The sequence below is a fragment of the Amblyraja radiata genome, chromosome 21, assembly GCF_010909765.2.
Source record: "Amblyraja radiata isolate CabotCenter1 chromosome 21, sAmbRad1.1.pri, whole genome shotgun sequence".
NCBI classification, from domain to species: Eukaryota; Metazoa; Chordata; class Chondrichthyes; order Rajiformes; family Rajidae; genus Amblyraja; species Amblyraja radiata.
Genome location: NC_045976.1, coordinates 28,650,873 through 28,672,547, shown reverse-complemented (window position 1 = coordinate 28,672,547; position 21,675 = coordinate 28,650,873). Strand labels below are relative to the sequence as shown.

Sequence of the window (21,675 nt, the reverse complement as noted above, 5' to 3'; positions counted from 1 at the left end):
ATGTGGTGCAGAGTACGTGGTGTTGTGCCCAGAGAACATGCATATTTCAAATGTTCCCAGGGCTTAATATCTTTAATCCAATTTAAATAACATTGCAGCTCATTCTGTCAAGGCAACACAGTATCTGATTAAGATTTGCTTGAAGTGGAATGACACATTTTTACAAAATGTATTTATTTTTATGTACCATCAATCACTATTATTTAGTGATGTCCATTTTTAAACTCCACTGTGTGAAGTACAATCTTTATCGCTTCTGATATATTTGCCATGTTCATTGATAAACGGATGATATTTCACAGCGATATTTTACATTCACTCATGCGCTGAGATATTTGCTGAGAAGTGTATGTGAAAACATGGAGGTTATAGGTAGGTTTTGGCAGCTGCCAGAGCTGGTGAAGGATGCCAGTCACTATTCAGCCCTCTTCCACCCCTGCCTGCCATCGGCATACACAGGACTGTGCTCAGATTCTCTGCTGTACCTTCAAGGGTCCCACTTGCCGATTTTTTTCGGCGACTGCCGGCATCATTGACTGAAGTATCAGGTCACCGAACAATTTGCGGCGGTGACGCGGCGTGATGACATATTTTCAAGTGTCGCAACATTTTTTTTGCCGCCGCTGGATTTTGAAATGTTCGAAATCTTTTGGCGACACTGATATGACGCTGGCAGTCGCCGAGAAAATTGCCAAATGGGAAAAATTGCCAAATGGGACAGGCCCTTCAGTTACTGCCCAGCCAAACAAGTCAGTGACAAAGACCAAAAGTAAGAGATGCAAATTAATGATAACAATTAACCTCTGTCCACTGCACTGTGCTGGAGAGGCTGCTGGCCTGTGGGCAAGCCATGTAAGTCAACCTGCTTTCCTTCAGTTGCTCAGTGAGGTTGAACTATTCTCCACAACAGCAGTACCATTTGAGGAATAAATGAACTGATGATTCTATTTGAGTCTATTATCCATTACAGGTCCCAGGCCACTCGTTTCCGTTGGTATCAGCCCGCACCCTTTGAGAAGCAGCAGACATGGGCCATTGATAATGTGTACATCGGGGACAGCTGTCTGGACATGTGCTCTGGCCATGGAAGGTGCTCACGCGGATCCTGCATGTAAGTGAAGGATATTTGATGTTCATGCTACCAACTGTTTCAAAGTATTGTTCTTCAATTGCTTTAAGTTTGTCCTGGTATTAGCATACCCGCTGCATCCTAACACATCTGGATTGTGCATGCCACAGAATCACCAATATAGATTTGTATTTCCTTTCGTGTAGACACAAAGAACTACAGATGTTGGTTTACCAAAAAGAACTTAAAATGCTGAAGTAACTCGATGGGCCAGGCAGTGTCTCTGGAGATGGAAATGTGATGTTTTGGGTCGGGACCTTTCTTCAGACTGATTGCAGTGGGTGGAATAAGTTGGAAGAGAGATGGGAGCAGGACAAACCTGGCAAGTGATAGGTGGATACTGGTGAGGAGGACTTTCAGTGGCAGATGGTTGGACAAAGGCCAGTGATGAAAAGACAAAAAGTGTGAGACGAGGAGGTAAAGAGAGAGGAGGTGAGAAATGTAAAGCCAGAGGAAGGAATATAAGTGGAAGGGGATGGGGGGGGAAGGGGAAAGGGAGAAATTGATGCACAAACAGGTGGGACAAGGGAAGAGACAGAAAAAGGGGTGGGGGAAGAAAATGGCGGTGGGGTTGTTCACCTAAAAGTGTAGAATTTAATGTTGGGATATGGGCTACTCCAAACTGAACGTGAGCTGCTGTTCCTCCAGTTTTGTGTGGCCTCACTCTGGCAGTGGAGGAGGCCCGGGATAGAAAGGTGAGTATGAGAGGGGGAGTCAGCAACCTCAAAAATGCACAGGCACCTCCTCTAACTTCATCTATTGCATTCGGTGGTCTCAATGTGGCATCCTTTACATCGGTGAGACCAAGCGTAGATTAGGCAACAGCTTTGCCTAACATTTGCACTCGGTCTGCTCCTCCCGGACTCCCAGTTGCTAACCATTTTAACTCCCCCAACCATTTCCATGCTGACCTCTCTGTCTTGGGCTGCCTCTATTGTCGGAGTGAGGCCACACATAAACTGCAGGAACAGTACCTCTATTCTGCTTGGGTCATTTACAACCCAATGGCATGAACATTAAATTATCTTATTTTAGGTAACTAATCCCCCACTTCTCTCTCCCCCCCCCCCCCCCCCCCCCCCCCCCCCCATCAGAGATGATCTGATGTGAGTGTTTATCAAAGCTGAACAGATAAGATAGGCCTCAATGTTTTCAATATGTTGAAGTTGGTAGGCAGGTAGTAGATGAAACAAATGCAAGGAACAATGCTAAAGCAAATAAAGTAATGTTTCTAGAAAATGAAAGCAAACTAATAATAAATTATCTTAATCCTGCTTGTTAACTGCTGGGATCTGTTAGAAAATCAAAACTGAGCTGAAATGCTGGGATGTGCGTCTACCTCAGAATACTGTTGTGACTACATTTATTTCTGTGTATAGCTCTAATCACCTCCACCACATAAAAAGGAGTTTGTGGCTATTGAAGGATTGGATGCCATGTGGCCTCACCTTTGCACCAGTCTCCTATATGGGGCTTGTCAAAGGCCCTACTAAAGTTTGTGTAAATCATATCTACTGCCCTGCCCTGATCGATACACTTTGAATTCTTGAATTAAAGCCTTGAATTCTTGCTATTTCTTCATTGAATATTTCCGACTGTGCAGATGTGGACATGGTTGCAAGCAGATACACCCAATCTACTTTTGCCATGTCCTCCTTTACGTTATTGAATGTGGCCACACCCCAGAATGTGGACAGATCATGGACTTTTATTAATGGCCCTTCCCTATCCATCTACATAACAATTTCAAAATATGCAGTTATTTAGTTTAGTTTAGAGATGCAGCGTGGAAACAGGCCCTTCGGCCCACAGTGTCCATGCTGACCATCGATCACCCTTTCACACAAGTTCTATATTTTCCCACTTTCTCACCCACAGACAATTTTACAGAGGCTAATTAACATACAATCCCTCACATCTTTGGCATGTAGGAGGAAACCCACACGGTCAGAGGGAGTGCATGCAAACTCCACACAGACAGCAACTGAGTACAGGATCAAATGCAGGTCTCTGGTGGTGTGAGGCAGCGGCTGTGCCACTTTGCTGCCCTGTGATGAAATCTCCTGGAATACAACCAGTCAAAGTTGCCAATCAGTACCCCTCCCTACTGCAACTATGACAAACAGGAGTACATGAAAGCATCTGAGAACAATTCTCCCAATTGCATATCACGTGGTTTTTATTTCTGTATAAGTCAAGTTGAAGGTTAGCAAAGACACATGTTTTAATTAATCCCACAATGCAATCAGACCTGGCTGATGTTGACTCAAGTAATAGAACTGCTTCAACAACATCTGGCAGGTGCGGGAAAGAGAGAATATCAGACACCGTAAAAGTCCCAGCCCACCCTCAACAAAATAATTGACCAATCTGCCTTCAGCACCGTTGAATGCAACTCTACCATTACCTTACTTACAAATGTTTCTTTTATTCAGGAGATCATTTGTGCAGGTGCTACTGACTTTGAAAATCTAAGGTGAAAAGGCAGTGTATGATAATATCAGTGTATTTGTTGATGCAAGCAAGTAAAAACAAAGGAAGTTACTTGTTGGCATCAGTAATCCAGCACTGTGACCCTGGAGCTGAGGCCAAACCTTAATGTTTCATTTTACAAATGCATGAGTCCTGCAAGAGTGTTATGTACTGGATACAGGCAGCGTCTCAAAGCAATGAGCTGCAGTGTCCTTGTTTGCAGGAAATGTTTAAAGATGTAGTCTTTCCTTGTGTAATTGTGGGATGCTTTCAGAATCGACTATTATCACTCAATTATCTTAATCTCTGTGTCCATAATCTTGGTAACTGCTTTTCTTTCAACCCAGCTGTGATGAGGAGTGGGATGGCACGTATTGTGATGAACCAAAGTCCAGTCTTCCCCGACAGCTTAAAGACAACTTCAACAGATCCCCCTCCGGCAACAACTGGCTGATGGTGAATGGAGGCAAACTCAGCACTGTCTGTGGAGTCGTGGCCTCAGGAATGGCTCTTCATTTTAGTGGAGTGAGTGCGATCTTCAGGTTCAGTTGCTTCCAACCGGGCTGCTGTGTAAATAAACCATTAACTGTGAGAGGTTGAGTTCAAATATATAATCATAGAAAATGTTCAGCTTTGAAGAAGGAGATTCAGCCTTTCATGGCTCTGAGCTACCCAGCCCGAGGAGATTTAGTACGCAGGTACAGTACGTAATTTGGAAGGCGAACAACGTTTATTGTAAAGGGGATGACATATAGAAGTGGGGAGGTTTTATGAAATATTTCATGAACCAATGTTTCGTGGTGCGATGATACCTGGATACAAATCAGTACAATCAAACCCCATTAAAGGACTTCTTCTTCAAGTCCGAAGAAGGGTTTTGGCCCGAAACGTTGCCGATCTCCTTCGCTCCATTAATGCTGCTGCACCCGCTGAGTTTCTCCAGCATTTTTGTGTACCTCCCATTAAAGGACTGTGTTCAAAGACTTATCGCATTAATCCACGTTCAAAGGCTCCTTGCATTAAATTGCATACTTATTTACTTTCCGATAATGTTTTAAACAAACACTGTGTTGAGACAACTTGGCATCTAACATGCCCAAAACCAGTGACGTTTGTCTCTGATGGAATTCTTCCTCTGCTTTAGGGTTGCACACGTCAGCTGGTGACGGTAGATCTGGACCTCACAGATGCTGAATTTATTCAGTTTTACTTCATGTACGGCTGCCTTATTCCCCCAAACAATCGCGATCAGGGAGTCTTTCTGGATTATTCTGTCAATGGAGGCATCACATGGAACATCTTAATGGAAATCTTCTTCGACCAGTACAATAAGCCTAGGTGAGTATCTCAAGTACTTGTACATATGGACCTCTTTGGGGAGCTGCAGATGTCTCTAAATTAAAAGGTGCATTAACTAACGAGTCAGTGTGAATGGTAAGGGCTGTCAGAACCTGGCAATGGAGCCTTACTTGGCAACAAAGTAAGTGGTGTGAGATTTCCTGGGCTCATGAGCTTTCCTTATTCTGCTTCACTCTGAACTTTATTTGAGCCTCTGATTTACAGTCAAAATTATATTATATCAGGAAATCACAATTGACTAATTATTGATATTCTCTAATGAAGGAACGTGATGTGATGAATGGAAAGCAGTAGTTGAGCTGTTCGGATTTCAAGAAAACATTTGACAAGTTGGTGTGTCAAAGGTTATTGTGGAAAATAAAAGCTCCCAGTGAAGTGGCAAGCCAAAGGGTGGTTTACAGGAAACAAGGATTTGGGTATATAACCATATAACCATATAACAATTACAGCACGGAAACAGGCCATCTCGGCCCTACAAGTCCGTGCCGAACAACTTTTTACCCTTAGTCCCACCTGCCTGCACTCATACCATAACCCTCCATTCCCTTCTCATCCATATGCCTATCCAATTTATTTTTAAATGATACCAACGAACCTGCCTCCACCACTTCCACTGGAGAATCTAGAACCATACATCAATGTTTAACAATAAGGGGCTGCCTATTTAGGAAAGATGAGGCAAAAGATTTATTTTCCAAGTCTTTTGGTACACAGTTCTTCAAAGGATTTCCATTGAGAGTAAGGAAGATTCAAACAAGAGGACATGATGTGGATCATTTATTTGTTTGGTTTGGTGTAACAGGTTGTTAGGTTAATTGGCTACTATAAATTGCTCTAGTGTGTGTGATGGATGGGAGTGGTTGATGAGTATATGAGATACTAGGTTATTGAGAAATAGGTGGGGAAATCACAGATGGCAGCAGCTGTTGTGAAACAATAATTTAAAGTGAAAAAAGGGGAAATCAGCAGCAGGCTTGGAGTGAATAACAATCTAGTTAATCTGCCATAACAATTTGACAATAGACAATAGGTCCAGGACAGAGAAGTCAGCATGGATATGGGAAGGGGAGATAAAATGGTTATATATAATACATGGTTGCTGGATGGCCTACTGATATAAAGATAGGTAGGAAAATGTACACGTTTCTGAGGAATCTTGTAAGTGCTCATGGAGAGGAAATTTAACCTTGCAGGAGAATCTAGAACCATACATCAATGTTTAACAATAAGGGGCTGCCTATTTAGGAAAGATGAGGCAAAATATTTATTTTCCAAGTCTTTTGGTACACAGTTCTTCAAAGGATTTCCATTGTGAATAAGGAAGATTCAAACAAGAGGACATGATTTGAGAATTAAGGGACAGAAGTTTAGGGGTAACATGAGGGGGAACTTCTTTACTCAGAGAGTGGTAGCTGTGTGGAATGAGCTTCCAGTGGAAGTGGTGGAGGCAGGTTCGATTTTATCATTTAAAAATAAATTGGATAGGTATATGGACGGGAAAGGAATGGAGGGTTATGGTCTGAGTGCAGGTAGATGGGACTAGGTGAGAGTAAGTGTTCGGCACGGACTAGAAGGACCGAGATGGCCTGTTTCCGTGCTGTAATTGTTATATGGTTATATGGATGGTAGAAGAAGCAAAATATCAGATGCAAAATATTTGAATATTCACAGCAGAGCTGGATTCACGTTACTCAGGGTGGGCAGGAATTTGTTGTTGAGGTTACAATCAGGTCTTGTTAAATAGTGAATGTTCAGAATTTACATTGAAGATGTAGGGAGTCCTTCATACAAATAGGCAATTTTCCAGTTAGTCTTATTGGCAGAAAAAAATAAGTGTCAGCGTAGTGCTGAGACACAGTTGACTTCTGAATGGAAGAAGTTTTAGAGCAGCAGTCATGAAATAGAAAGACAGAAGTTATTTGTCCCATTGATTTTGGTCCCTTTTCAAAAGCTTTCCCATAAAACCCACCACTTATTTTCTGAGCTCCAATTTTTTTTTCTAATTTTTGTTCTAATGAGTATTTATCTATTTCATCTTTGAAGGTGATTACTCAATCTGCATCAACCTCATTGCATTTAAAGACTAAATGTTTATGTTGCCAATTGCTCTAAATTGATCCTCCCTGGTTATTGTTGTACATTCAGCCACTAGAAACAGGTTCTGTTTATTTATTTCCTCTAAACCTATTTGTGATCTTAAACGTCAACTCTCCTCTTTGTTTTCTGAAACTTGGAAGTTCTTTGACCAAGCTCCCCTTCATTTAAATTTGTAATTTGCGACAGAGATGTCAAATTCCTAATATGACTGGAAATGGAGTCTTTTTTATGTGTATATTGAACTGAACTGTTCTGTATTTTTGCTTACAATATTTTGTTGTGCTGCAGCAAGCAAGAATTTCATTGTCCTATCTGGGACACAAGACAATAAACTCTCTTGACTTGAGTTGAGTTAAAATAAAAACATTCAGCAGGTCAGGCAGTAACTGTATAAACAAAACAGGGTTAATATTTCTGGTTAAAAGGAGCAAAATAAAACTTTGCAGCGAGGAAGTGGGAGGGATTCATATAGGGCAAAATGAAAATCTCAGACGGAGTGAAGCCAGGTTGCAGAGAGGATAAATTGTGGAGATTATCTGGTCAAAGTGTTAATGCAGGCAGTTGTAGAGGCAGAAAAGGAACAAAGGCCAGGAAATGAAGGGAACTAGAAATTAAGAATAACAAATAAATAAATGTAAAAGTTACAGAATGGTTTGCTGCAGGTCGGGCTGTGCTAATAGTGGGAGAAAGATGGATCAAATATCACAGATTGAAGCTTTATACCAGAAATAGCCAATTCTGAAGAAAGGTCCCGACCTGAAGTGTCTCCTGTCCATGTTCTCCAGCGCTGCCAGACCCACTGAGTTACTCCAGCACTTTGTCTTTTTGTAAAATTTGATACTGAGTCAGAAGGCTGCAGAATGTGTAGGAAAGAACTGCAGATGCTGGTTTAAATTGAAATTAGACACAAAATGCTGGAGTAACTCAGCGGGACAGGCAGCATCTCTGGAGCGAAGGAATGGGTGACGTTTCGGGTCGAGACCAAATCCCTTTTCTCCAGAGATGCTGCCTGCCCCGCTGAGTTACTCCAGCATTTTGTGTCTACCAGAAGGCTGCAGAGATGGGAGATGAGGTGCTGTTCCTCCAGCTCTCATTGGATCTCTTCATAACATTGCAGAGGCCCCAGGCAGACATGTTGAAGTGCGCATGCATTGGTGAATTAGTGGAAGGCCGCATGAAGCTCAGGCTCACCCTTATGGACTGGGTGCAGCTGCTGCACAAAGCCGTCACACAATCTGCATTTGGTTCCTCTATTGTAAGAGGCCACATTGTTAACACCGAATGCAGTAAACTCAATGGAAGGAAGTGCAAGTGAATTACTGCTCTACCTAGAATGACTGTTTGTGTTCGTGGGGACGGGAAGGGAAGAGTTAAATTGCACGGGAAGTGATCAAAAGGTGGGGTCGGAACAGCACATCACAAAGGGAACTGACCTTCAAAATACTGAAGCTAGGTTGTGAGATTTGAGAGGAATGTGTGGCCTGGTGGTGGAATTCAGTTGGACTTGGGGAAAGGTTGTGAAGGTTGAAGACGGATGTTGATGGGGTGGGAGGTGAGGATTGGGAGAACTCTATCCCAGCTCTGTCCAGAGAGAGAGGGTGTGAGTACTGAAACATAGGAAGTAGATGTAATGCAGTCAAGGCCTCTGTCATGCTACCAGAGTCCATAAGATAGAAATAGAGGAATCCGGAAAATGGGATTGATATCTCACAAAGGTTAGGGTGGGAGGAGCTATAGGAGACTTTTAGACTTTAGAGAACGAGCTGGAAACAGGCCCTTCAACCCACTGAATCTGGGCTGGCCAGCGATCACCCCTACACTAGCACTATTGTACACACTGGAGACAATTTACAATGTTACCAAAGCCAAAAAACCTACAAACCTGCACATCTTTGGAGTGCGAGAGGAAACTGGAGCACCCGGAGATAACCCACGCGGTCACAGGGAGAATCTACAAACTCCGTACAGACAGCACCCGTAGTCAGGATCAAACCCTGGTCTCTGGCGCTGTAAGGCAGCAACTCTACTGCTGTGCCACTGTACCACCCTTAATGTCAGCAGGCTTGTAATTGATGTTTGTCTTTAGCTTATTATCAGCATCTCCTTCCATGGAAACTGTCAGACCTCCCAAGGTTTTATAGCATCTTTTTTTATTACTCATTTCCATCACCTGCAGCTTTATTATTTTCATGGTGTTGAGTCTGTTTCGGACAAAGACCCCACATCAGTTGCTACCGTAATCCAATGATTTGTTGACATTTTGGTTTTATTTCCAACTCTTAGAGCGTTACCACTGCCTGAATTGTACCACATCCTCTGGACTTGTGAGAGTGTTGCTGTTTATATCGTCATCTTGATTTCAATCCGTCTTACTTGTTAAGGGAATAACTGTCCTCTTGGTTGGCCTTTAGTTGTCTTTGCAGAGATCAGGAGCTGATGACCTGAGGAATCTCAGATGGCAGCAGCTGTTGTGAAACAAGTATTTAAAGTGAAAAAAGGGGAAATCAGCAGCAGGCTTGGAGTGAATAACAATCTAGTTCACCTGCCATAACAATTTGACAACAGACAATAGGTGCAGGAGTAGGCCATTCGGCCCTTCGAGCCAGCACCGCCATTCAATGTGATCATGGCTGATCATCCCCAATCAGTACCCCGTTCCTGCCTTCTCCCCATATCCCCTGACTCCGCTATTTATAAGAGCCCTATCTAGCTCTCTCTTGAAAGCATCCAAAGAACCTGCCTCTCCCGCCCTCTGAGGCAGAGAATTCCACAGACTCACCACTCTCTGTGAGAAAAAGTGTTTCCTCGTCTCCGTTCTAAATGGCTTACTCCTTGTTCTTAAACTGTGACCCCTGGTTCTGGACTCCCCCAACATCGGGAACATATTTCCTGCCTCTAGCGTGTCCAAGCCCTTAACAATCTTATATGTTTCAATGTGATATCCTCTCATCCTTCTAAACTCCAGAGTGTACAAGCCCAGCTGCTCCATTCTCTCAGCATATGACAGTCCCGCCATCCCAGGAATTAACCTTGTAAACTTACGCTGCACTTCCTCAATAGCAAGAATGTCCTTCCTCAAATTAGGGGACCATAACAGCACACAATACTCCAGGTGTGGTCTCACTAGGGCTCTGTACAACTGCGGAAGGACCTCTTTGCTCCTATATTTGATTCCTCTTGTTATAAAGGCCAACATGCCATTCGCTTTCTTCACTGCTTGCTGTACCTGCATGCTTACTTTCATAGACTGATGTACAAGGACCCCCAGATCCCATTGTACTTCCCCTTTTCCCCAGCTTGACACCATTTAGATAGTAATCTGCCTTCCTGCTTTTGCTACCAAAGTGGATAACCTCACATTTATCCGCATTAAACTTCATCTGCCATGCATCTGCCCACTCCCCCAACCTGTCCAAGTCACCCTGCACTCTCATAGCATCCTCCTCACAGTTCACACTGCCACCCAGCTTTGTGTCATCTGCAAATTTGCTGTTACTTTGAATCCCTTCATCCAAATCATTGATGTATATTGTAAATAGCTGCGGTCCCAGCACCGAGCCTTGCAGTACCCCACTAGTCACTGCCTGCCATTATGAAAGGGACCCGTTAATCCCTACTCTTTGTTTCCTGTCTACCAACCACTTCTCTATCCATGTCAGCGCTCCACCCCCAATACCATGTGCCCTAATTTTGCCCACTAATCTCCTATGTGGGACCTTATCAAATGCTTTCTGAAAGTCCAGGTACACTACGTCCACTGGCTCTCCCTTGTCCATTTTCCTAGTTACATCCTCAAATTGCCACTGATTTAGCATAAAATAGGATTTTCAGCCCACGGAGCCCAGGCTGATCACATTAGTTCTCTGTTACCCCACTTTCTCATCCACTCCCTACACACTATGGGCAATCACGGAGGCCAATTAATCTATGAACCTACACGTCTTTGGGATGTGGGAGGAAACCCTGTGGTCACGGGGAATGTGCAAATTCCACACAGACAGCCCCCAAGGTCAGGATTGAACCCAAGTCTCTGGCACTGTGAGGCACAGTTTTACCTGCTGCGCCACTGTACTGCCTAGTTTAATCCATTTTATTCATAATTGCTTATTCAAATGTTTTATTTTTCATTCATGTGATGTGAGCATCACTGATAATGCCAGCATTCATTGTGCATCCTCGAATTAGTTTTGAACTAAGATGTTTGCTTGCCCATATCAAAGGGCAGTTAAAAGTCAAACACTTTGCAACAGGAAGGGAGTCTCATTCAAATCAGACTGGATAAGTTGGACACATTTCCTTCTCGAAAGCCCATAAGTGACCTAGTTGTATTTTTACTACAGTCTGCGAGTTTCATGATGAACATTACTGATAATCGCTTTTTAATTCCAGTTTCATGTAACTAATTAACTTCTCAACTACACTGGTGAAATTTGAAGCCAAGGTTCTGGATCACTAGTCCAGGTTTACTATTCTAGTTATGTAAACTTAGCAGTATACCAGTATATTTCACTGACGTTTTCATTGTATATTTTTGACAAGAAATAAAGCTAATTCTTATTTGTGGTTTATTTGTAGCTTTGTAAGTATTCTCCTTCCATATGAGGCGAAAATAGTTGGCACACGTTTCCGATGGTGGCAACCAACCCATGATGGCCGTGACCAGAGCGACTGGGCCATTGACAATGTGTTGATAGCTGGTTCAGCCAGTGAGAGAACCTTCATGCTGGATACGTTCAGCAGTACCCCTGTCCCACCACATGACCGGAGCCCCGCTGACAGTGGTCCTGTGGGCAGGATCAGCTTTGACCTGTTTCAGGAAAAATCCACAGGTAAATCACAGTTCCACGGCCAATAATTACCGAGGTTCCTCGTAGGAAGGTTTACTGTGTAATTCTTAAATAATGGACTCTGAAAATGTTAACTCATGATTATCTGAATGCCACTTTTGTTATCTCTTTTATTGCATTGAATAATGTGTTCAGATGCAAACAGAAACAAAAACACGCTGGATCTTGCCATAAAGACATGTTTACCTGTCCCTTGGGACTCTCCAACTTCAATAATCTATTGCGTTTATACCAAAATAGAGCAACCATCAGTATTACACCTCAAGGCTAATCTCTGACTCCATTGTACAATTGGGTCAAGTTATAATTCCTCCAAGATAATTACAAAACTACCTTGTACATCCAGACTTGAGACCCAATCTCCCACGCTCCCAGTTGGAGTCTCAGTAGAAAGACTTGTAAACTAATTGCAATCATGACTTGCATTGCAACTTTCTAATTGTGTCCTGTGATGCAGAAATTAATTTCGAATTACATTCCTAAGGCACATACGTCTAGCTCAGAGACAAATATTCAGTGGAGAAAAACTTCATCCTTGTGGAGATTAGTGTAATGAGTTGCCAAAAGCAGAGTATTGCCCTCAAGTGTTGGGACGACAGATGGCACAATGGGCTAAGTGTTCGGCTGGCAACCGGAAGGTAGCCGGTTCGAATCCCGCTTGGAGTGCATACTGTCGTTGTGTCCTTGGGCAAGACACTTCACTCACCTTTGCCTGTGTGTGAATGTGTGTGAATGTGTGTGAGTGATTGGTGGTGGTCGGAGGGGCCGTAGGCGCAGATTGGCAGCCACGCTTCCGTCAGTCTGCCCCAGGACAGCTGTGGCTACAGAAGTAGCTTACCACCACCGAGTGTGACTGAGGAGTGAATGAATAATGTGATGTAAAGCGCCTTGAGTATTAGAAAGGCGCTATATAAATCCCATCCATTATTATTATTATCAAGTGTGCTACCCTTGTGTGTGCTTTGTGGCACATTGCCATCCCCCAAATGTTGAGCATTTTATCTTCACCACTGCAATACAATAACACCGCACATCCAAATAATGCAACACTTTCCAGGTGAAAATTAATATCTACTCATCAGTTGTCAAGAAATTTTAAGTCAAGTAAAACTGGAGCTTATCCAAGACGATGCTGAGAAAGATCGTACGTGGATAGCACGTACATCGAGTTGGTCACACCGCAGGTAAAAGGTAAGAGGACAGAAAGGGAACGGGTGGCCAATAGCCAGCAAAGCAGTAGGCAGGTAGTGCAGGAGTCCCCTGCGGTCATCTCCCTCCTAAACAGGTATACCATTTTGGACACTGTCGAGGGAGATGGCTCATCAGGGGAATGCAGCAGCAGCCAAGTTCATGGCACCATGGGTGGCTCTGCGGCACATGATGGGGGGGAAAAGAGTGTAAGGGCAATAGTAATAGGGGATTCAATTGTCAGGGGAATAGATAGGCGTTTCTGCGGCTCCCTGGTGCAAGGGTCAGGGATGTCACTGAATGGCTGCAGAACATTCTGGAGGGGGAGGGTGAACAGCCAGTTGTCGTGGTGCATATTTGCACCAACGATATAGGTAAAAAAAGGGATGAGGTCCTACAAGATGAATTTAGGGAGCTAGGAGATAAACTTAAAAGTAGGACCTCAAAGGTAATAATCTCTGGATTACTACCAGTACCACGGGCCAGTCAGAGTAGAAATAGGAGGATATTGCAGATGAATACGTGGCTTGAAAAATGGTGCAAGGGGGAGGGATTCAAATTTTTAGGGCATTGGAACCAGTTCTGGGGGAGGTGGGACCAGTACAAACAGGACGGTCTTCACCTGGGCAGGAATGGAACAAATGTCCTTGGGGGAGTGTTTGCTAGTGCTGTCGGGGAGGATTTAAACTAATGTGGCAGGGGGATGGGTACAAGAGCAGAGAGGCAGGGGGTGTAAAATGAGGGTAGAAGCAATAGGTAGCAAGGTGAAAAGTAAAAGTGGCAGGCAGACAAAACCAGGGCAAAAATCAAAAAGGGCCACTTTTCAACATAATTGTATAAGGGGTAAGAGCGTTGTAAAAACAAGCCTGAAGGCTTTGTGTCTCAATACAAGGAGTATTCGTAATAAGGTGAATGAGTTGAACGTGCAGATAGCCATTAATGATTATGATATAGTTGGGATCACGGAGACATGGCTCCAGGGTGACCAAGGCTGGGAGCTGAACATCCAGGGATATTCAATATTCAGGAGGGATAGAGAGAAAGGAAAAGAAGGTGGGGTAGCGTTGCTGGTTAGAGAGGAGATTAATGCAATGGAAAGGAAGGACATTAGTTTGGAGGATGTGGAATCGGTATGGGTAGAGCTGCGAAACACTAAGGGGCAGAAAACGCTGGTGGGTGTTGTGTACAGGCCACCTAACAGTAGTAGTGAAGTTGGAGATGGTATCAAACAGGAAATTAGAAATGCGTGCGACAAAGGCAAAACAGTTATAATGGGTGACTTCAATCTACATATAGATTGGGCGAATCAAATTCGCAGGGGTGCTGAGGAAGAGGATTTCTTGGAATGTATGCGGTATAGTTATCTAAATCAACATGTAGAGGAACCAACGAGAGAGCAGGCTATTTTAGACTGGGTATTGAGTAATGAGGAAGGGTTAGTTAGCAGTCTTGTTGTACGTGCCCCCTTGGGCAAGAGTGACCATAATATGGTTGAGTTCTTCATTAGGATGGAGAGTGACATTGTTAATTCAGAAACAATGGTTCTGAACTTAAAGAAAGGTAACTTTGAGGGTATGAGACGTGAATTGGCCAAGACTGACTGGCAATTAATTCTAAAAGGGTTGACGGTGGATATGCAATGGAAGACATTTAAAGACTGCATGGATGAACTACAAAAATTGTTCATCCCAGTTTGGCAAAAGAATAAATCGGGGAAGGTAGTGCATCCGTGGATAACAAGGAGAAATCAGGGATAGTATCAAAGCGAAGGATGATGCGTACAAATTTGCCAGAAAAAGCAGCATACCAGAGGACTGGGAGAAATTCAGAGACCAGCAGAGGAGGACAAAGGGCTTAATTAGGAAAGGAAAAATATTGAAAGAAAACTGGAAGGGAACATAAAAACTGACTGCAAAAGTTTTTATAGATATGTGAAAAGAAAGAGATTAGTTAAAACAAATGTAGGTCCCTTGCAGTCAGAAACAGGTGAGTTGATCATGGGGAACAAGGATATGGCGGACCAATTGAATAACTACTTTGGTTCCGTCTTCACTAAGGAAGACATAAATAATCTGCCGGAAATAGCAGGGGACCGCGGGTCAAAGGAGTTGGAGGAATTGAGTGAAATCCAGGTTAGTCGGGAAGTGGTGTTGGGTAAATTGAATGGATTAAAGGCTGATAAATCCCCAGGGCCAGATAGGCTGCATCCCAGAGTACTTAAGGAAGTAGCTCCAGAAATAGTGGATGCATTAGTAATAATCTTTCAGAACTCTTTAGATTCTGGAGTAGTTCCTGAGGATTGGCGGGTAGCAAACGTAACCCCACTTTTTAAGAAGGGAGGGAGAGAGAAAACGGGGAATTACAGGCCAGTTAGTCTAACATCGGTAGTGGGGAAACTGCTAGAGTCAGTTATTAAAGATGGAATAGCAGCACATTTGAAAAGTAGTGAAATCATTGGACAAAGTCAGCATGGATTTACGAAAGGTAAATCATGTCTGACGAATCTTATAGAATTTTTCGAGGATGTAACTAGTAGCGTGGATAGGGGAGAACCAGTGGATGTGGTGTATCTGGACTTCCAGAAGGCTTTCGACAAGGTCCCACATAAGAGATTAGTATACAAACTTAAAGCACACGGCATTGGGGGTTCAGTATTGATGTGGATAGAGAACTGGCTGGCAAACAGGAAGCAAAGAGTAGGAGTAAACGGGTCCTTTTCACAATGACGGGCAGTGATTAGTGGGGTACCGCAAGGCTTAGTGCTGGGACCCCAGCTATTTACAATATATATTAATGATCTGGATGAGGGAATTGAAGGCAATATCTCCAAGTTTGCGGATGACACTAAGCTGGGGGGCAGTGTTAGCTGTGAGGAGGATGCTAGGAGACTGCAAGGTGACTTGGATAGGCTGGGTGAGTGGGCAAATGTTTGGCAGATGCAGTATAATGTGGATAAATGTGAGGTTATCCATTTTGGTGGCAAAAGCAGGAAAGCAGACTATTATCTAAATGGTGGCCGATTAGGAAAAGGGGAGATGCAGCGAGACCTGGGTGTCATGGTACACCAGTCATTGAAAGTAGGCATGCAGGTGCAGCAGGCAGTGAAGAAAGCAAATGGTATGTTAGCTTTCATAGCAAAAGGATTTGAGTATAGGAGCAGGGAGGTTCTACTGCAGTTGTACAGGGTCTTGGTGAGACCACACCTGGAGTATTGCGTACAGTTTTGGTCTCCAAATCTGAGGAAGGACATTATTGCCATAGAGGAAGTGCAGAGAAGGTTCACCAGACTGATTCCTGGGATGTCAGGACTGTCTTATGAAGAAAGACTGGATAGACTTGGTTTATACTCTCTAGAATTTAGGAGATTGAGAGGGGATCTTATAGAAACTTACAAAATTCTTAAGGGGTTGGACAGGCTAGATGCAGGAAGATTGTTCCCGATGTTGGGGAAGTCCAGGACAAGGGGTCACAGCTTAAGGATAAGGGGGAAATCCTTTAAAACCGAGATGAGAAAAACTTTTTTCACACAGAGAGTGGTGAATCTCTGGAACTCTCTGCCACGGAGGGTAGTTGAGGCCAGTCCATTGGCTATATTTAAGAGGGAGTTAGATGTGGCCCTTGTGGCTAAGGGGATCAGAGGGTATGGAGAGAAGGCAGGTATGGGATACTGAGTTGGATGATCAGCCATGATCATATTGGATGGCGGTGCAGGCTCGAAGGGCCGAATGGCCTACTCCTGCACCTAGTTTCTATGTTTCTATGTTTCTAAGTTAACAAGAACTTGTTGCCGAGAGGATCTCCAGTTGGTTTTAGTTGTATGCCATTGATAATGATTCTCTAAAACATGTTTTTATCTCTAAACTGCTGGAAACTGTGAACGTGTTGGCAGCTTACAAACCAAACAAGTACTGGATGTTCCATGATGAGTGTTCTGTGGAGAGATTCTGTGATTCGCCTGATGGAGTGATGCTGTGTGGCAGCCATGATGGGCGGGAAGTCGATGCAACGACCCACGACCTCACACCAAGCGAGGACTGGATCGTGCAATTTAAGGTGAAACCTCATCATCTTGCAAAGTAAAATTGAATTGGCATTTGATATTCTGTTGTATGCCTTGATGGAAAATGCCGATTGGTAATAGGATTACACAGGCAAGGTTAGATATCCAAATGTCTATAGCTGTAAAGGTTTGCTCCAGGCTGATTCTGCAGTGCAGCGCAGGTACTGCATTTTGTCCAACTTCTGGATGGTCTGTCATAAAAAAAGTTAAAACAAAGAAAGTCAGTGCCCAACAGAGAGAGTCAGATAGCATTTTAATCATAACATGACAGTCTTGAGTGATGTTAATGTGGATTTCTCAGCAGAGGCTGACTGGTTTGTGAAATATTGCCAGCACTCTTTGTGTAGGTTTCCAAATGCGTGCTTTTATTTTGTATCCTTTTCACTTTCTTTTATTCAGAATCAGCCTAAGTCATTTGAAAAGAATGTTAACAGGCTGAGCATCTTGATGTCCACTCAAAGTAATGCTCATTTTACTTATAAAACAACACATTGAACTGTTTGGAGTTTTCTGAAGAGTAGCAACTGTTTGTCATAAAGAAATCTTGGCTACTCCTTTTGCCCACAGGAAACCTGACAAACAATTATGTGATTGTGACTGGGTAACCTGTTCCTGGTGCTATTATTGAGAATGCACAATGGTAAAGGCACCAGGGGAAACTAATTGAAATAGTGCCATAAGTTTTATATTTTTTTACAAAGGGGAAGTAAGCAGTGCCAGCAAGGTCAGCATTTAATGCCCATCCTTAATGCCCTTGAGAAAGTCCTTCTTGTAAAAGATAATCCCACAGCGGCGAATTAGACCCAGTGATGCTGAAAGGGTGCAGTTTATTTCCAAGTACTGTGTGTCTGGGAGGGGAAGTTGCAGGTATAATAATAATAATAATAAATTTTATTTATGGGCGCCTTTCAAGAGTCTCAAGGACACCTTACAAAAATTGAGCATGTAGAGGAAAAACATGTAAGCGGAATGAAATAAATAGTAGAGACATGACTAGTACACAAAGTAAAGACAGAATTCAATACAAAACACAGTATGAGGCAATTAATGCACAGATGAAAAGGGACGGGGACGTGGGGCTAAGGATAGGCAGAGGTGAAGAGATGGGTCTTGAGGCGGGACTGGAAGATGGTGAGGGACACGGAATTGCGGATCAGTTGGGGGAGGGAGTTCCAGAGCCTGGGAGCTGCCCTGGAGAAGGCTCTGTCCCCAAAACTGCGGAGGTTGGACTTGTGGATGGAGAGGAGACCGGCTGATGTGGATCTGAGGGACCGTGAGGGTTGGTAGGGGGAGAGGAGGTCAGTGAGATATGGGGGGGCCAGATGGTGGAGGGCTTTGTAGGTGAGGACCAGGATTTTGTAGGTGATCCGGTGGGAGATGGGAAGCCAGTGAAGTTTTTTGAGGACTGGAGTGATGTGATGCCAGGATTTGGTGTGGGTGATGAGTCGGGCGGTTGCGTTCTGGACCAGTTGGAGTCGGTTGATGTAGGTGGAGCTGATGCCAAGGAGAAGTGAGTTGCAATAGTCCAGTCGGGAGGAGGTGAAGGCATGGATGAGTCTTTCAGCAGCAGGCGGTGTGAGAGAGGGTCTGAGTTTGGCGATGTTGCGGAGATGAAAGAAGGAGGTTTTAATGACATGGCGGATGTGAGGCTCAAGGGAGAGGGTGGAATCAAAGATCACGCCAAGGTTGCGGGCCTGGGGAGATGGGGAGACAGTGGTGCCGTCGATGGTGAGAGTGGGGTTATTGATTTTGCTGAGTGTGGCTTTGGAGCCTATGAGGAGGAATTCTGTCTTATCGCTGTTGAGTTTGAGGAAATTATGTTGCATCCAGGTTTTTATAGCTGACAAACAGGAGTTGATATGGGAGAGGGGGGGGGGGGGTTGTGGGGGGATTTGGTGCCAAGGTAAATCTGGGTGTCATCAGCGTAACAGTGGAAGTCCAGATTGAAGTGGCGGAGTATCTGACCAAGGGGGAGGATGTAGATGATGAAGAGGAGGGGGCCGAGTACGGAGCCTTGGGGAACGCCTTGAGTGACTGCGGCTGTAGCAGGGGTGTGGTTGTGGAGAGAGATGAAGTGGGATCTGTTGGAAAGGTAGGAACGGAGCCAGCTGAGTGCAGAGCCTTCAATGCCGAGGTCTTTGAGTCTGGTGAGCAGGATGTTATGGTTCACTGTATCGAAGGCTTCGCTCGGGTCGAGGAGGATGAGGATGTTGAGGGAACTAGTGTCAGCAGAGGTGAGGAGGTCGTTGAGGACTTTGAGGAGAGCAGTTTCTGTGCTATGGAGGGGGCGAAAGCCAGATTGGAGGGGTTCAAGTAGGTTATACGCAAGGAGGTGGGAATAAAGTTGCGACGCAACGATACGCTCCAGGGTTTTTGAAAGAAAGGGGAGGTTTGAGATTGGGTGGTGAGAGAGGAGGGATCAAGACCAGGTTTCTTTAAGATTAGTGTAACGGCAGCAGTTTTGAAAGCGGAGGGGACAATTCCTTGGGACAATGAGGAGTTGAAGAGATTAGTGAGGTAGGGGCAGAGAACGGGGAGGCAGGACTTCAACAGGGGAGTGGGGAGAGGGTCGAGGGAGCAGGTAGTGGGTTTGGAAGAACTGATGAGTTTGGAGATTTCAATAGGGGTGACCAGGTCAAACTGGGAGAGGAAGCAGTGTGGAGGAGGGGTAAGGAGGTCAGTGGAGATGTTGAAAGGAGGGGCCTTGGTAGGTGGTGGAGTAGATGCTGGGGAGTCGGGTACAGGGGATAAAGATTGATAGATGGTGCTGATTTTATCAGCGAAAAAGTGGAGGAATGAGTTGCAGAGATCTGGAGTAGAGGTAGGGAGAGTGTTGGCTCGAGGCTTGAGGAGGTTGCCCACTGTGGAGAAGAGGGTTCTGTGGTTTAGGCAGGGATCGGTGAATATGGAGGAGAGGTAGGCAGATTTTGCAGCAATGAGGGCATCTTTGTAGTCAGTGAGGTGGAGTTTGTAAGCTTCAAGGTGGACTGTGAGAGATGATTTCTTTATAAGTCGTTCGAGTTGGCGACCAGTCTGTTTCAGTTTACGAAGTGCAGGTGTGTACCAGGGTGAGAATGTGTTGAAAGTTACGGTTCTTGTTTTGAGGGGGGCCAGAGTGTTGAGGGAGGTAGACAAGGTGGAGTTGAGATGGTTTGTGAGATCATCAGGTGAGATGGGGGTTGAGTCCAGGGGGAGAGTGGTGGAGAGCAGGTCAGAGAGATGGAGGGGATCAATGGATTTTAGATTACGGAAGGTGATTTCTCGGAGGAAGCGAGGGCGAGGTGTCGGAGAAGGGATGGTGAACCGTATAAGCTTATGATCAGAGAGGGGGAAGAGGCAAGGATGGAGGTCGAGTACCGGTTGATTTATGGAGCAGACCAGATCAAGGATGTGACCTTTGTCATGGGTGGGAAAGGTGACGTGCTGAGTGAGAGAGAAGTTGTCCAGTAAAAAGGCGAATTCAGATGCAAGCTTGCAGGTGGGGGATTCCATGTGAATATTTAAGTCACCAAGTAGCAGCAGACGTGAGGAGAGGGATGAGGCAAGTGTGAGGAGTTCAGTGAAGTCAGATAGGAAGGAGGGGTTTGGTTTAGGTGGCCGGTAAATGAGGATGACTGTCATGGAGGAAAGGGCTTTGAAGGCGAGGAATTCAAATGATGCTACTGAGGGGAAGGTGAGTTCAGTGATACGAAAATTCGCAGGTATGGTATTCCCATGCACTCACTGCCCATTACCTTTTTGGAAATAAAGATCTTGCTGGTTTGGGAGTAACACTGGTCCCTGGAATTTTGTGAGAGGACGTTGCAAAATAGACTGGGCTGCAACATTAATACGTGATTCTAATTTCAATGGACGATTAAGTCAACCATACCCAAAAAGTGGCATGTAGGATTGCTTAGGTGAGGCAAGCAGATTTCTTCCCTGAAGGGTATTAGGTGCCTAAGACAATTACCAATTCTGAATTCAGTGAGATTAACTGAATTAAATTGTCCCTGGCACACCTCCAAATCAATGCTCCAGATTAGACATTACCATCTATAATTTAACCAGCACACTAGTGTTCCAAATGAGAGATGAGATAAGGCCCCAGTTTAATGTCTCACTGCACAGATCAGAACCAGTGAGGCAACACTCCCTCAGTAGTGCAGTGGGTTTTAGCCCTTTGTGTAAATATATGTCACAGATTACAAAGTATACTTTGCACTTAGTCAGAAATCCTTGATGCTTCACTGATGCATTGTTTTAGATTATGCACTGAATTTTGTGTTATAAATCAGCTCATTTTAATGAAAATCAATGAACCACAGATGCCAGAAATCTGAAATAAAAATAGAAAATGCTGGAAATACACTACAGGCAAGAAGCATCTGTGGAAAAGTCAGTGTGGCTGCAATGTGTCCCACATCAGAAATGTGAAATATGTTTCTCATTTTGCTGCTGCTGCCCGACCTGAGTGTTTTCAGTAGTTTTTCTTTTTGTGCAGCTCATGTTTCCCTGCAGATGAAGGGTTATAAATATCCAGC

The 21,675-nt window shown here is 44.2% G+C and overlaps 1 protein-coding gene across 3 annotated transcripts in view; it reads left to right on the top strand.

The window, feature by feature from the left end:
- Positions 1-21,675, top strand: part of reln (reelin) — a 258,697-nt gene that overhangs the window by 204,151 nt on the left and 32,871 nt on the right. For all 3 annotated transcript variants that reach the window (XM_033039883.1, XM_033039884.1, XM_033039885.1), the window contains 5 exons: positions 971-1,111; positions 3,949-4,126; positions 4,746-4,939; positions 11,633-11,886; positions 16,982-17,145. In XM_033039883.1, coding sequence (XP_032895774.1) covers positions 971-1,111; positions 3,949-4,126; positions 4,746-4,939; positions 11,633-11,886; positions 16,982-17,145 — 931 coding nt within the window. The remainder of the gene's footprint in view (positions 1-970; positions 1,112-3,948; positions 4,127-4,745; positions 4,940-11,632; positions 11,887-16,981; positions 17,146-21,675) is intronic.